The 16,667-nt window shown below is 41.1% G+C and overlaps 2 protein-coding genes and 2 pseudogenes across 5 annotated transcripts in view; 1 reads left to right on the top strand and 3 right to left on the bottom strand.

Annotated features, from left to right (window-relative positions):
* Positions 1 to 169: 169 nt before the first annotated feature.
* On the bottom strand, positions 170 to 6,607 carry LOC118633912 (cytochrome c oxidase assembly protein COX11, mitochondrial). 2 transcript variants are annotated; one of them, XM_036268136.1, is made up of 5 exons: positions 6,226 to 6,607; positions 2,841 to 2,996; positions 1,448 to 1,573; positions 962 to 1,060; positions 170 to 368 (listed from the first exon to the last, which is right to left on the bottom strand). In XM_036268136.1, the coding sequence occupies exons 1-5, from the start codon at positions 6,586 to 6,588 to the stop codon at positions 363 to 365; spliced, it is 750 nt and encodes a 249-aa protein (XP_036124029.1). In that variant the 5' UTR covers positions 6,589 to 6,607; the 3' UTR covers positions 170 to 362. The 2 variants fall into 2 exon arrangements, with proteins under 2 accessions (XP_036124029.1, XP_036124028.1); XM_036268135.1 differs by having other exon boundaries at positions 170 to 1,060.
* Positions 6,608 to 6,730: 123 nt separating this feature from the next.
* The window catches only part of STXBP4 (syntaxin binding protein 4), a 161,184-nt gene continuing 151,247 nt past the window's right edge, over positions 6,731 to 16,667 (top strand). For 2 of the 3 annotated variants that reach the window (XM_036269479.1, XM_036269481.1), the window contains exons 1-2: positions 15,099 to 15,122; positions 16,562 to 16,638. The gene's annotated coding sequence lies outside the window, so the exon portion shown is untranslated. Of the gene's footprint in view, positions 6,755 to 15,098; positions 15,123 to 16,561; positions 16,639 to 16,667 lie in introns of those variants that run through there. The other variant, XM_036269480.1, reaches the window with a different exon arrangement.
* LOC118634073 lies at positions 8,667 to 14,405 on the bottom strand (annotated as a pseudogene).
* On the bottom strand, positions 14,798 to 15,566 carry LOC118634740 (annotated as a pseudogene).

The following is a 16,667-nucleotide window of genomic DNA, read 5'->3' as shown; positions in this document are numbered from 1 at the left end:
AAATGTTCTTTTTGTCTTTTTAATGCAATTTAATGTTTTTATCTGGAACAAAGACTACTGGAAAACATTCAGAATAAATTATGCATTCATTTATGTCATAAATTACAATGGCAAATAAATTACTATTAAAACAATTTAATTCATTTTATTTTTTTACAGAGTTTGTTCATTGCAGAACTTCTAATGTCAGTAATCTTCACATTTCTCACACATTTTAATATTCAGGGACTTGGAACTATCATAAGAAATATTAGAAGTCCAGTAGATACTTGCATTTCATTTCAATTTCATGATCCAAATATTTCAAAGTAGTTTTTCAGTACTTTGAACGTAAATTGCCCTACATCTTAAAGGAAAAACAGTCACATCTGTAATCAGAATAAAATATTTGAGCAAACTGTTAGGGCTTAGTGATTCCTCTTCTGTTTTGAGCTTTTTAAACAGAGACTATACACAATGAAAAAAAAGTAACTACCTGTTTTAGAAATATAGTCAGAACTTCTGACCTAGAACCTAAAACAACACTGGACATTAAAAATAAAATTACTGCTACAAGTATGAAGTGCTAATAATTTGGAAGGGGACTATACCTACATATTTAAGAAACAAAGCAGTTTTTTTTAATACTTGGCAATACTATGGTTTTGAATAGTCATACATTCTAAATAGGCATGTTGATTCCTTATGATAAAAAGCTGAATCTGTTCTCTCAATTTTAAGTAGGGTAAATGGGGGAAAAAACATCAGTACATAATATTTAAAACAGAAGGCACAAAACAGAATGGAATACACTATAGTAGAGTGTTTCTCTTCTGAGAAGACAAGATACATGATTTTTCAAAAATCACTAATCTGAAGCAGGACTTAGTTGCCAACTTCAATTATAGCCCGGAACTGGCAACGTGTGCCCCTCCTTGGCTTCAAAAAAAGTATAAGAAAGAGTGATGAGATCAACATTCACCATTCTTGGGTCTTCAGCAAATTCAGGATCAATGTAGAAAAACACTGGCATATCTACTTCCTCTTGTGGATTAAGCCTTTGTTCTTCAAAACAGAAGCACTAGAAGTTACAGAAAAGTATTTGTTTATTAGTATTTCTATTCTAGTATCTATAGTAGAAACTAATGGTGCATTTCTTGGTTTTAATGAGCATACTGTTAAACATAATCTTTAAATTCTGTGACAGGGTAACAGCATCTTTTCATCCCAGATTAAGTTCTGCTTTAAGGATTGAGAGTCAACACATTCTTCTAGTCTTAAAAGCAGATTTCTATGCGGTCTGGCTCTAACCCTCTACATAGCTGTTATAAGCAATGGGAAAAACATTTTTCGAAGTTTAGAATAAATGAGTTTTCAGAAATCAGTACCTACTAAAACACTGCAGTAAATTTAGTACTAAACAGTTTTTTTACTTTTATCATATTCTACAGTTCACATTTAGTTGTACCTGTATTTTATTGAAATACTGTCCGGCTTCAAATGGTACAACATTGTATGTAGAAATTCCAATTATTGGTTTGTCAGTAGGATTCTTAGCTTTATAAAACGCCAATGCAGTCTCTCCAGGCACTACCTGTTTTTTAAAAAATATATACATTATCAATACTTTAAATCTCACATAGCTCCTTTCCCTACTAAATCGATCGTATTTTTCCTACCCATCAGACCATAATACCTAATCTGAACTAATGTTAAAAGTCAACAAAATAGTGAATACTACCCGTGAACATCTGACATTCAAGTTTTATTTGTTTACAGAAACAATGCTTATTTATGCATACTTACTTTTGGATTGTCCTCTTGTATACCTGAAGTCTTCAAACAATAATCTTCAAATTAATTGAAAATGTTTTCAAGGACATAACAGCTCAAGTCTAATTTAACACTTATTCCTAAATATTATTATGATTGACTAAAACTTCTTTCAAAAAGGTTACCAATATTAAACTTTGCTTACAGAGTAAATTAAACTCATAACCAGACTAAAGTAGACTGAATAGAACTTTTATTTAACCAAAGGGCACCAATAACTTTTTTAAGAAAGATATGTTGCAAAACTTAAATAAATTTCTGTTACTTGTACCAATTCAGCCACTGATACCTTGTATACTACTATGTGAATAAATTAATATTCAAAATCATCACCTATAAAACCCTCAATCATTGAAGTGATTCAGTCATGTTTACTAACCTGGGAAAGCACTGTGAAGGGTTTTTATAAGAGTTACAATTAAGATTTTCTGGCTACTCAGTTCAAGAAATAATTTCATTAAATCCTCCTGGAGTCCAGTTAGTCCAGATTTTAGGAAACCTTTAAGGTACATTCTTTCTGAAGTAGAACATGACTACTATGGTTACTTTAATAGTCCTCAAAATTTATTTTTTAAGGAACAGGCATACTTTTGATGTAAATTTGTAAACTCTACTTTTCATTTTAAGCAATGATTTTCAACATTTTTCCTATCCAATCATTTAAACTTGAGGAAAAGTCAACTATGTAACATAACAGCTCCTTTTCTCAAGTACAGACCACAGAATAACTTCTTCGTGAATTCTTAACATGATTCTAACAGAAACACGACATTTTCCATTGTTTCAAAATGACTTTTATTATAGCACCATGTAACTGAAAAGTTAAAGCATAGTCTGTTACATTACCTGTTGGGCACTGTCAAAAAGTAAAAAGTAATTGTGGGAATAAAAGAATTACAGTAATGGAGTCTGTCAATATTTTGAAGTGAAATTTAGATGAATGTTTCCTAAATTATGAAAGTTTAAGCAAGGAAAGGAATTTTTACACTGAAATAAGTCATCTTTTAATCAGCATTTTCATCACTTACATATATTTCTGTTTGCTGAGGTCTGAAGTTCCACTGGAGACTTGCATGCACATCCGCATTAAAGGTGACTTTAATGATGCGATCCTTAACGGGCACCATGTTTTCAATCTGGTCTGACCCGTGACCTGCAGTTACTGATCCTCCAAGTCCAGTAGTCTAGAAAGAGAAAGTATAATATGTTACTTATTTCTTCTAGGTGCTGATGATCTACTGGATAAAATAATTTCAAACACCATTTAACTTTAATAATCCAGTAGGAGCCAAGTTTACACACTATCACTGACCATTTTCTGTGAAATGTGCCAAATGGTTTAACCACTTTGGGTGTGCAAAGGGCCTAAATTTGTTAAAGTCATATTTTTTCAGTAATCATTTGGCTATATGGCATGGTAAAAAATGAGTCATTTAACCTGGCTGGTGTGGCTCAATGTTTGTGTGTCGACCCATGCACCAAGAGGTCACTGGTTCGATTCCCTGTCAGGGCACATGCCCAGGTTGTGGGCTCAAACTCTAGTAGTGGACGTGCAGGAGGCAGCTGATTGAAGTCTCTCTCTCTCTCTCTCCTTTCCTCTCTCTCTAAAGAAATCAATAAAAACATATTAATATAAAAAATGAGTAATTTGGAATAGAGCAGACACTCCACTGAAAAGACAGCTCAGAATATTTAGCTTGTTCATTAAACATACTTTCCTTTATTGCTAGCATTTCATATGAACTATTAATAGAAATAAAATTTACCCACAATCCTGTCATGTTAGTAAAACTATTTAAATAATTGCATTTTTCACACTCCTGTCTGGTCCTTTTTCTATTATACCTTTTTAGCACAAATTAGTTTTAGCTTCACTTCTGCGGTCTGCTTTTCTCAAGCATAAGTATTTTCCCATGTGGGTAAATGGTTTTTGTAATTTTTTTTCTGTATTTTTGGTATAGTACAGCTACTACAGATATCCATCAATTAGAGAACTTAATCCCTTTAGCCACTGAATCAACTAATCGTAAAACAACGAAATAATCTGTATGACACGTCTTCCCTGTCTTCATTGACATTATTTCATCATCAGAGATGCTTAAAAAAAAATCCTTACTTCCAGGGTCATCATTCTTCTGATGCTTGAGGTTGCCAGAATTCTGGTCTCCGGATAATTAATCTGTTACTATACTAGGAAAAAAATACCAAATTTGAGGCTTGGGGAAGACTCCCAGCAAAATATAGTATTATTATCTTCCACTTGTTACACAAGTCAGCTAGCTTCACTTGACTGCCGCTCAACATTATTCAATTACATTATAATCCTAAAAGGATGCAACAGGAGGCAAGTCTTTATCCTTGTTTAATAGATAAGAATATTCTTCTGTCCAAGAAGGCTATAATACTTAGGTTTTAAGATATAACTCCTTTTCCTAAAGAATTTGAGTCACTTGAATATCAATTACTTAATACATTCTTTCTGACAAAGTCTTTGAATATATTTAAATTTATAAGTCTGATGATCAGATAAATAGAAAAGGGCACTGAAAAAATATGTCCTAGACTCTAGTTCTGCTACTCACTGGCTCCAAGAACTGAACACATCTTACTTTCTTTGGGCACACTTTGCAGACTCAGAAAATGAGGTCACTGTATTAAGTGGTTTATATAATCCCTTATTTTTGCCTCTAAAGTTCTGATTCCAAAAATGAAAAAGATACTCATCTGGAAATGTCACTATTTAACATCCAACTGATTTACATTTAGGATCACAAATTACAACTGTTCTTACTTTTCTGCTCTGCACATGCATACATAAAATACTTTCATAAAACTTCAGTTTGGGGCAGGATTTCTCAACCTTGGCATTAATGACATTTTGGGATGGATAATCCTTTTTTTTGGTGGTGGTGGTGGTGGTGGTGGTGGTGGTGGTGGTGGTAGGGGTGGGGGTGTGTCTTGTTCGTTGTTAGATGTTTAACAGCATCCCTAACCTCCACCTACCAGATACCCACCCTCCTGCCAGGTTGTGACACCAAAAATGTCTTCAGTCACTGCTAAATATTCTGAGGAATAAAAGCAACTTCCCCCTCCCCATGTGGTTTGTGGAAATCCATACTTGCTGTTTTGGGTTCAGTTCCGCTGATTTAATCAACTGGTAGTTTCTGGATTCATGCTCCAGGTTGGCCTCCAATGAAAACTAATTTACATTCTACACTCATCCTCCACAAATCAAGAGGTTGCACTTTCCCACATAAATGCTGGTATTAGGAGACTGAAAAGTCCTTTTGACTTCTGTTTCAGTCGTAACAAATAAAGGCATGTTAATCTCTGTAAATTCAGGGGAAGTACGCCAGGCACTAACAGTGGAATCAAAGATTCTGAGGAATCTTTAAAATATTACTAGTGCCCGAGTCCCACTCCAAGACATTCTGATTTAACTGGTTGGGGATATGATCTGGATGGCAGGATTTTAAAAAGCTCACCAGGTGATTCCCACTTATGACAAAGTTTGGGAACCATTCTCAAACACTAACAATCCAATATATAGCTCTTACTTGTGGCATCTTTTGTAAATTCCTGGTCCCTACCCAAACCACCTAATCAGAATCCCTGGGGGTAGCACAGCCCTGGCATGTTAACTTACGAAGCTCCAAGGCTGATCCTAATCCCAGCCAAAGCTGTAAATTACTACTTAAGCACTAAGGAGTAGTATATGAAGTAGGTGAAGTTTGCCTTTGCCAGTGGTCCTCAAACATTACTTTGCATCAAAATCACCTGGAGGGCTTATTAAAATACAGATTGCTGGGCTCTGGCCCTTAAGTTCCTCATTCAGTAGCTGGGACCAAGAATTTTACTTAAGTTCCTAGGTGATGTTGATGCAGCTGGTCCCCAGGACCAGACTTTGAGGGCCATTTAGTTTCTTATCTAAAGGGAGCCCAGGATAAGCACATTACAGTTATATATTAACGGGAATGAGGCTCTCCAAGGCCTAATTCATGTCTCTTTTTATGGATAAAAAGCTACGCCCTGTGTAAGCACAAGTGACACGCAGACTCCCATTTCCAGGGCTAACCTTCGCACATAAACCGTGTGGTTCACAGAATTCATGCATTAATACAAATTACATTTCAAAAGCGGGCACGTCTGTGAGCAGGAGGGTAAGGCAGATCGCTGGACCCGGAGTGCAGGCTGCGGACCTTTCTGGTGCGCTCGGAGGTCAGAGCATTTCACCCGCAGCGTGGTCGGCAGAAGCACGATCAGCACAGGGGGCTGGGTTCCACTTGCAGCTTTGCCGCTACTTCTTTGGTGCCCTTGGCCAAGCCACCTTTTTGAACCCGGTCCCTCTTGGGGTCATGACCTCGGTCGTCCCTTCCAACAGGACACCGCCCGGTGGGCAGCGCCAGCTCCTACCTGGCAATAGAGCCGGTAGAGAGGCACGGCGGCGTAGGACGCCCCCAGCATGCCCACGGCCGCCGCGGCCACGTACGTGAGCACGGTCTTGTTCCGCCGCCGCCACTCCTCCTCCTGCGCGCGCGTGTAGGGGTTCGTGCTCTTCGGCCGCCGCGCCGGCTGCACGGCCAGGTCTGCGGTCAGACTCGGGCGCCTCCATGTTCCGAGCCGCCTCGGCCCCCTCTCAGCACCCCCTGTCCCGCTCCCCCCCGGCCTGAGACCGTGCTCTACCCTCTCCGCAACGCCGGTCGGGAGCCTCAGGGGCCTCCAGCACCAACCACAAAGAGCGACGCGACTCCATCCCGGACGCCAGAGCCCTCCCATAGCGTCCGGAAAAAACGCCCGTCCGTCACGCGCGAGGTAAGATCTCGCGAGGCCTGCTCTATCTCGCGATATCGGAGTTGAGCCTGCCGCTACCTTGGCTACCGGGCTACTCTGGAGGCTGGCTGCGCTTGCAGCGGAGCTACGGAGGCCGGGTTGCCAGGACACGGTAAGTTCGCGTTTTGCTTTATGACTGTTCCTCCCACTTTGCTTGCTTCCAGTTACCTAGCTCACTTGTGGGAAAACGCCTTGCATTCCTCCGCGTGCATCCGTCATCACTTGGGTCTGTGTCCCTGGTCTTCCTAAACTCCATCAGCCTTTGTCTCGACCTGGCGGCCCCCAGTGGCCGCTGTCCCGCGGCCCTTTTACCTGGGGCCCTCTGGCCGCCCGCCCGCTACTTCCCGCCCCGGACCTGGGCTCCAGGCTCACCTGTCCTAGGAAGCCTTCCCGTGGTAGCCAACCACAGCCCACGCGAACACTCACGTGCATTTTCTCAGCTCCCGAGAGTCGGCTTCTACTGCCCTGATGACCCTGTGCTCCTTGCCCGCTGAAGTCACCTCTTGGGGCAGGAGAGACGCTGTCCATCTGAAGTTAGTTCACGGGAGAATGGCCAGAACAAGGATAATTTCAGGAAGGACTGAAGGAAAGGGGGATGCTCATCTTGGGAAAGAAACGTGTAGGGGATGGAATAGCCCTCTTCAGTTATCCCACAGGACACACTGGGATCTGCGGGGGCAGCGTGGCCGATTTTGCTGTGATGGAAGGAAACATCTTTCTAGATGCTATAAAGTAGCAGTTAAGAGCTCAGAAGTTAGGTCTGGATTCATACCTGGGTCTCCACTTTGACCTTGTGGCCTTAGGCTTAGTGACCTGATTTGTAAAATGGGAATCGGGATAGTGAGATTATGTATGTAACATGATTTTCACAGTGCCTGAGACATAGCAAAAAAATTTAGCAAAGTTAGCTTTCTTTCTAATGACCAGAGAGAGCTGCCTGAGAAGGGAAATGATTTTAAGTCATTCAACATTTATTTATTTCACTCTTGCTGTGGATCAGACCCTGTTCAACCTACTGGGGCTACAGCATAGAAAAAGTCAAACAAGATTACTTCTCTTATGGAGAGTATTTTCTTCTGATGACTCAGGAGATAATCAGTAACAGATACATAAGTAAGGGACTTTCACGTAACATTCTGTACAATGAAGACAATGGGATGAGATAATAGTGTGATTTTATTGCGTGTTTTTTTTTTCTTTCAAGGGTAAAATTTTTGTTTTCGAGGAATCATGCTGCACATTTTCAAAGAGAACCATATAAGAAAGCAAAAATGTTATCTTCTCCATAAAATTTCTTTTTAAATCAGGACACTTGGGCCCTGGCCGGTTTGGCTCAGCGGTTGGAGCGTCGGCCTGCGGTACAGAGAGACCCAGGTTCGGTTCCCGCTAAGGGCATGTACCTCGGTTGCAGTTTGTCCCCGGCCCTGGTTGGTCGTGCGGGTGGCAGCCACTCGATGTGTCCCTTCACGTCGATGTTTCTCTCTCTCTCTCTCTTCCTCTCTCTCCCTCCCGCTCTATCTGAACAAAAAATGGAAAAATGTCCTCGAGTGAGGAAAAAAAAACCAAAACAAATCAGGACACTTGGAAGTTTATTTAGCACCAGCACTCAAAATGAACAGAAAAGGGAGGGGGAAAAGCATTTACTATATATTAAAGATTTCTTTTGTTGAGGTTCTCCCCAGGTGCTATTAATATTTCTTCTTTCAATTCATATTACCCAAACAGTAAAAACCAGGGGGGGGGGGGGGGATATATGTGTGTGTGTGTGTGTGTGTGTATATGTGTGTGTGTATATATATATATCCTAGTGGTTGCTGAAACTGGGAAGGTTTCTCTCTTGCCTTCTGTGCAGGCATTCCTGGAAAAATGGCTGGGAAAATCGGCTGACCGTCTCTTTTTATGCTAGTTTGTTTTGTAAAGAATAAAATGTCTACATCTTGGTTATCGGTCTTTCACTTTATTGCTTGGATGTTTGGTGTTGGTAAGATCCTGGTCTACTTTTTGTTTCATATTTAGAATGGTCATTAATTCTTTAGGTCACCTGCTGATGGTGAAGGTGCCTGGGGAGCCTGGTGGTACTCAGCACTGCTCTGCTGGGGGGCTGGAGCAGGGTTCTCAGATGTGGCTTCACCTGCCTTGGTCTCTTTGCCATCTTGTGAAGGAGCATTAGTTGTAGGGGCACCAGTATCCACTGAGAGCAGATAGCTGGTTTGGACCATTGGATGCTTGTTGACCATTGGAGGCTTCAGCCTACCACAGCTAGGGTAGGTCAAGGGCAAGAAGGTCCCCTACAGTACCTTGTAAGATAAGTTGGATTTCAAACCCATCCCTGAAGTTGCACTCACTCTGGAACTCCATCCTTCATCTTTCCAATCTCACCAGCATTATGAGGAGGTCCATGGCATCTGCCGTAGCAACCACATCTGTACCTACCGGGGCCCATTAGCAGTGTAGCGGCTCCCTTCTGCAGATACTCTACCTGGGCCAGTCACATTGGCTGCTTCAGCACCCTTCTCCTTCAACCGCACCAACTCTACAGTTCCTCCATCACCTACACAGCACGGGCATTTCCGTGGGTTATTCTTCTAGATGGCAGTCGGTTTATAAATCCATATCCATTTCTGATGTTAAACCATTTGACAGTGCCAGGGACTTTGGTGGTGAGAACTTTTTACCCCACCGTCTTCACTGCCCGCTGCTGCTGAAGAGGCAGGGCCGCAGGGCCACAGGGATTTCCTACAGCAGGCACTGGGGCCCGAGGCCTGGGGTATCTCGCCCACCAGGCTCTTGGGCGCAGGTTCCTGGGGGACCACGGCAGCCGCCCCCACGGAGCCTGCAGAGGGTGGTGGTGGAGGTGGTGGTGGCCTCACCAGTCTCGCTTATGCCACCTCCTTTGCTTTCTCTTGGGCACCTCGGTGGCAGCTATTTGGCGGTTAGCTCTGCTGGTGGTCCCAGCGGCCTGCATCGCTCTTGGGGAGGCCTGTACGGATATCTAGGCGCCGGTGGCCCCAGTCAGGGTCGGGTCTCATGGCAGAGGTGGCTTGAGCCCTCCGGCTGAAGTTCCTTGATAATTGTGTGATTTTTAAAATATGTTTCTATTGATTTTTTTAGTGAGAGAGGAAGGGAGAGAGAGAGAGAAACATCAATGTGAGAGAGAGACATCTATGGGCTTCCTCTTGCAAGCCCCCGACTGGAAATGGAACCCCAACCCGGGCATGCGCCCTGACTGGGAATGGAACAGGGACCTCTCAGTCCATGGGAGGACGCTCAATCACCAGCGGATAATAGTGTGATTTTAAACAATGAGGAGGAGGCATCAAGTCAAGTCTTACTGAAGATGTGACATTTGAGCCTAGTCCTGAATGATGATGAATTATCTGTACAATGACAATTCTAAGCCATGCAAAGGCCCAGAGTCAAGAAAGAAATAGCTACCACCGAAGAACAAACAGGAGACCAATGTGTTCCCAGTGCAGTGAGCAGGGAGGAAAGTGGTGGGAAGTGAAGTCAAAGCAGGGATACAGAAGCCAAACAATGCAGGAGCCTTTTAAGCCATGTCCAAAGTTTTGGGTTTTATTCTAAAATTATTAGGAAGCTGTTGGTGAATTTGAAGCATACAAATGATATGGTGTGATTCACATTTTTATTGTTTGTGTTGTAGAGAATGGATTAAAGGGAGGGGGACAAAATGGATGTAGGCAATTGCAGTAGTCCAGGTGAATGATGATGGTCACGTTGAGTGAGTAATTGATTAACTTGTGATCACAAGGCCAGAAAATTACAGTGCCAATAAAATCCAAGCACCTCTGACTCTTTTATACTCAGGCACAAAAATCTCAAGATTCTATGATTTTACAAATTTATTTGTATTGTTTTATGAGAATGTTTGAAAATCTTTTTCGTCTCTATCTCCCTTAGCTCTTATACCAGATTGTCAGATCTTTCAGGACAAGATCTGTCATATTTTAAATTTCTTACAGCATAGACTCAAACCCCATGCAAACGTTAATGTCACTGAAAGCAAGAGTACATTCTCTCCGACATTCTTTTTTTCATGTAGCAACAGGTAGCAGTCATAGTGTCTTTGTCTTAGATTCTATTATTTGATTTTGTTTTGTAATTGCAAATGAAACTATTCCTTTCCAAGGTACAATAATTATGATAGCAATAAAGTCGTGTTGGCTGCAATTCCTGTGAATCTGAGTCTACTTGTGATAATGCATAAATTATTATGATAACTAGTGCTAAATAGTGGGTTCTACCTTGAATGGAATGGGAGCACCTCAGAGCAGCACTAGTACAACCTTGTTCTGCAGGTAGAGATGTTGATTACGAACTTAAAATATCAAGGGCTAGCCCTGGCCAGTTTGGCACAGAGGTTATTAGAGCATCGGCTCGAGGACTAATGAGTTGCGAGTTTGTCCAGTCAAGGGCACGTAGCTCTGTTGTGATTCATCCCTGGCCCTGGTTCGTACCTGCAGGAGGCAACCAGTTGATGTGTCTCTTTCATATGGATGTTTCTATCTCTCTCTCTATCTCCCTCGCACTCTTTCTGAAGATAAATAGAAAAATATCCTGGGGTAAGGATAAAATAGATATAGATATAGATATAGATATAGATGATATAGATATCAGGGGCTGGACTGAGATTTCAGACTTGGGAGCTTTAATTTGTAATGCCATTCTTGTTTTTTGTTCAGATAGAGTGGGAGAGAGGGAGAGGAAGAGAGAGAGAGAGAGAGAGAGAGAGAGAGAGAGAGAGAGAGAGAAGCATTGACATGAAAGGGACACAGTGAATGGCTGCCGCCCGCACGACCCAACCAGGGCCGGGGACAAACTGCAACCGAGGTACGTGCCCTTAGCGGGAACCGAACCCGGGTCTCTCTGGACCGCAGGCCAACGCTCTTAACTGCTGAGCCAAACCGGCCAGGACTGTAATGCCATTCTTCAGCCATAAATAATTAATCCTTGTGAACCCTTTCTAGTTAGCTGTGATCTTGTCTAATTTTACGTAGTAGGTAAAATAGGTTGTTATGTTTGTACAAGTCATTTTTGAGACGGGGAGTGAGAGAAATGGTAAAGGTGAAAAAGAAAGAAAAAGTCAGTGTTGATAGTCACACGGTGTTTTGCTATCTGATTATTGCTATTCAGACTTTCTGAAGACTTAAGGGTTATAAAGCTGTGTTATTTTTAAAATTTGATCTCTAATTGCTTTTTTAGGCACTTTATTGGATAATATAAATTAAGGAAATTGCAGCTTAAAATTTAATATGTTAGTCACTGAGCCGTATTTCATAACTGTCTGTTTGTCTAATAAAGTGACTGGGTTCATTTGGCAATGTGAAATACCTAACAATCAATCTAGCATGACAAACAACTCTGTATTTGGTAGCTATATATTACAAGACTTTCCTTGTACCTAAAATAGGAAGAGTAATGCATTTGAATAAATAGTGAGACAAATGAATTCTAGTTTTTGCAGGAGACTAGGCTGAATAATCACTGCTTTCCAATGAGATTAGTTCACACCATGGCACACAGTTGCCTCAGTATGTCTTGATATCCTAGTTTCTTATTCCTGGCATCTTCTTTTAAGCCACATTTTTCAGGGGCTACTCCATTTACAAGGCTTTAAATGAGTTGATATGATTGACAGATAAGATTAAATGAAAACAGAAGTTGTTCATCAGTAGAAGGCATTTATTTTTTTTCAAGTAACATTTGTCAAGATCAGGGCCAGCTTCGTGGGTGTGTGACCTGTGCAGCTGTACAAGGCCTTACTTTTAAAGGGGCCCCAGGCTTAGTGGGGCTCGGTACTTGGTTAATGCTCTTCTGTCAGGATCTTGAGGTGTTGTTGTTTTTTAATCTGGGGCTTGCATTTTCATTTTGTACTGGCCCCAATATACATATTATATTCCAAATGAACTCACAGACTGACATTCTTACATAATTCAGGCTAAACACAGTCAGCCTATCTGGAATAAGCAGAGGTCAGCGGTAAGAGATAGGTCTCCTTTCTGCAGCCCATACGGCCCTAATTAATCTAGACCCTGTCTACTTCTCTAACTTTCTATTCGATCTATGTCTGTCTGCATTCACCATGCTCTAGCCACTCTCCTTTCTGTGCAGTAAACACCCCAAATTTATTTTGCTGCCCTGAGGCCTTGTCTATGCATGTTTTCCTCCTGACTGACCTATTATTTCGATCTTGGCAGAAACACCGCTGCCCAATCTGAATTAGTATTCCTCTGTCTAGTCAAATTTGACTATATCATCTTTTAGTGTCTAAAAGTTAGTTCATTTTGCTCTTCCTTTTTAAAAAAAAAAAATATTGTTTTTCTCCCAACACCAGAAGGTAAATACTGTAAAAGCAGGGACCTTGGATTGTTCAGCATAATAACACAGGCACTTAGCATAGTGTCTGGCCATGACTGTGCCCGGTAAATGTATGGTGGATGAGTGCATGAATGTAGTAAGCAGAAGGGAGTCAGATAATCTAAGGAAGCTTCTGAGAACAGTGCACAGTTACTCTGACGAGGATCTCATGTTTCAAAAAATCTAGGACTCCTTTGAAGCTTTCTGGTATTTCCCACAGGATTGGACTGTGTATTACAGGCAGACGCTGTGCGTCAACCCCCAAGACAAATGAGCAGCATTCCTGAACTGTTTAGATTCCTGAAAGGGAAAAAAATACACTAGTAGCTGGAAAATTGCTTTTGGGTACAGAATATAGGAGATAGTAAAAGAACCCTTTGATCTTGCTTTATATCTTGATTTCTTGAAACTTTCATGTCCTTTTAAAAAGATCAATTAAGCAAAGTCTAGCCCAAGGAAGGGAGTTATTCCTGATTTTTGCCTGTGTTCTTAAACAACTGTAGGATTATATAAATAGCACATGCTATCTTGAGGAATCTCTGATGTGATAAAATATACAAATTACCAGTTTCTAACCACTGCTATTTTTTGGCTTCTTAAGTATAACTCTGAATCTACAGGTCTAACTTATAACAAGCAATATTTACATTTTTAATATCAGTTCCAGTGAATCAGTGAAGTGTAGGTATTTCTAACTTGTCAGTCACAGAATCCACACAGATTATTTATTGGGTACCAGCACCATTGTGCCCTCCTCCTCTTGCGAAATGACCTTAAGATAACATTTCACTAAATGAGTACTCTTTTTCACTCCCTGCAATTCCTCCCAAATGACCCACGTATAGGCTGCCCCATTCCATTCATGGACCAGACTGATCTTAAAGGTTTTAAAAATAAAATTTAAAAAGTGTTTTTATTGATTTCAAAGAGAAGAGGGGAGAATGGAGAGAGAGAGAGAAGCATCCATGAGAGAGACATCTATTGGCTGCCTTGTGCATGCCCCACCCTGGGGATCAAGCCCACAGCCTGGGCATGTGCCCTGACTGGGAATTGAATTGGTGGCCTCTTGGTGCATAGGAGGACGCTCAGTCCACTGAGCTACACCAGCAGGGCTTTAAAAATATTGGAAAAAACAATTCTCCCCTCAAAAACAAAAACTGGGGAACTTGTAGTTTAATAAACCTGGAGTCGAATTTTTTTTTTTTTTTTTTTTTTAGCCCAATAGAACCTTTACAGGTCATTTTATAAATTGCCTTGTCATTCTGCACATGAAGAAACGGATGCAGAGTAGTTGAGAGGCCGCTCAAGGTCGCATGGCTAATGGGCAGCGGAAATGGATCTCCAGCTTGGATATCTTCGCCTCCAGACCCACGCTCTTCCTGATGCATTGCACCTTTTTTTCTTCTTCTTTTTCAATCAAACGTAACTGTTTATTACTGGAGAAGAGAAAAATGTATACAAGAAAGTCCAGATTTCTTTTCCTCATGCACTACTTTTGTAATACAGTTCCAAATGTTAACTTTGAAAATATTCATAAGGATAACTTTTTTTAATGTGACCATTGTGGACATTTTAAAAATAGAAATCATATACTTAAACTAAATAAATTCTTATAGTTTACAAGAAGCCTAGAACATTGTATTAACAGAAGACAATATATTTTGCTGCAAAATATTATAAAAGTGATAGTTTCGTACCTCTTAAATGCTTAATTACTTGATTTGAACAAATCAATGAGTTAAAAAAAGAACTGAACAGGAAAATCAAGTCAGGCCTGGCTTTAAGTTTTTTTGTATTCGATGGGTTCTACTTTCCCGTCATCTCCAATTAGCTGATACCCATGAGTGACAGCTGTAGAAGCCTGGCATGTCTATCGGCACAAATGAAGGAATAATGTTTGTTTCCAGGCATTATATGCACCAGTGGCAGACCCTGGGTTAATGTAGAATTTCTTTTCATGCTCCAGTGCTTCAAATTTGTGTGTGTGTGTCCCAAGATAAGAAGGCCCACATCCAAGTGCCACTGTGACAGGGTTAAGCTGGCCGTCTCTACCCGTGGAATGATGTTATGTCTTGAACTGTGGAGCAGCCACAGCTCTGTTCTGGGTAATCCAGGTCCTCACCAGAGCCTCCTCTCCCAATATGAACATCACTTGCCATAACTTTCTTTGGTGCAAAGATTTCCAGGGCAGAGAATGTGTTGACTTTTTTCTGGTAACAGCAGTTTTTTGTTTGTTTATTTTGTTAATTCTCACCCAAGGATATTTTTTCTATTGGTTTTTAGAGAGAGTGGACGGGAGGGGGAGAGAGAAACATCAATGTGAGAGAGACACATCGATTGGTTGCCTCCTGCACATATCCCGACCAGGGCTGCGATCGAACCTGCAACTCAGGTATGTGCCTTTGACCAGGAATTGAACCCAAGACTCTTTGGTGCAAGGGCTGGCGCTCTAACCACTGAGAACACCGGCCAGGGTGCTGTTTTTTAAACCCAGCCGGCAAACTGTTGCACTAGTGTAGGATGTTCAGTTCTCGTACTGGCACCAACATCCTGCCACTGGGCTTCACCCAGTGCACTTTCAAAGATAAGACCAGTGGCAAGGAGAATTCCAAAGTGTTTGTTTTTTCAAACAGAATACTTTCAGGTGAAATTGACATTAAACACTGGAATTAATTCTTTTATTTATTCATTAACATTGTGAGTTTATACTGTTTGTAACCCTTTACTCTCATATTAGTGGCCTCTTTTCTTGTATGATTGTTTAAGTTGATTTTTAATGAGAGAAGAAGAAGGAGGAGGAGGAGAAGGAGGAGAGGGAGAAGGAGAGGGAGGGAGAGAGAGAGAAACATCCATGTGAAAGCGAAACATTGATCTACCTCCTGCACATCCCCCTACCGGGGATCGAGCTTTCAACCTTGGCATGTGCCCTGACCAGCAACCTTTTGGTGCTTGGGACGATGCCCAGCCAACTGAGCCACCCTGGCCAGAGCTTAGTGGGCTCTTTTGAGGGTAAGAAGATACAAGCCAAGGTCAATCTGCCATTTTTAACTGAAAACCAAATTTTTAAAAAATTTAACTTTGTTAAGGTATAATTGACTTATAACAACGTATATTTAAAGTGAACCAATTTGGTTAGTTTTGACAAGGGTATTCATTTGTAAAACCATCACTATTGCCTACTACACCTGTAAAGAAGCAGGCTCGGAAAAGCCTGGCAGCTCAAATTGGAACCCAGGTGTATCTGATGTCAAGATCATGCTCTCGGTTCTGCAGCCTGAATTCGAGCTAGGGAAACACCATTGGCTATTATTTGTGTAGGGAAAGTACACTGTTTCTAGCTACTCATTTCTTTAAGAAGATTGAGTTGTGCTAAAGTAGCGTAAAATCTTTTTTAGCTTCACGTCTGTATGCGTCATATTTCTTATGAAGAGGTGGTAAATCTCTGTTCAAATATTGGTTTTTTAATTAAATGACACCACTCTTCTCTGTAATCTTCACAGAGAAGTTATAAGAGACATTAAAATAATTTATTTTCTTTTGATAGGAAATTATTGAAGAACCTTGCGGAGTAATATGAGTCAGAGTAATCTAGGATCTACGGGAAGTCCCTCAAGATAGTTGGTGAGACAATAGGAATTTCTGTTTTCTTC

This window comes from Molossus molossus, unplaced genomic scaffold (assembly GCF_014108415.1).
Source record: "Molossus molossus isolate mMolMol1 unplaced genomic scaffold, mMolMol1.p scaffold_m16_p_19, whole genome shotgun sequence".
In the NCBI taxonomy this organism is placed as follows: domain Eukaryota; kingdom Metazoa; phylum Chordata; class Mammalia; order Chiroptera; family Molossidae; genus Molossus; species Molossus molossus.
Note: the sequence above shows the minus strand (reverse complement) of the source record. Positions and strands in the feature narration are given on the sequence as shown.

Coding starts and splice junctions, on each gene's coding strand:
- LOC118633912 (XM_036268135.1), bottom strand. CDS start 6,588: ATGGGAGGGCTCTGGCGTCCGGGATGGAGTCGCGTCGCTCTTTGTGGT. Junction 2,997..6,225: donor TCTACCGGCTCTATTGCCAG/GTAGGAGCTGGC, acceptor TTCTCTTTCTAG/ACTACTGGACTTGGAGGATC. Junction 1,574..2,840: donor CTCAGCAAACAGAAATATAT/GTAAGTGATGAA, acceptor TTTAAAAAACAG/GTAGTGCCTGGAGAGACTGC.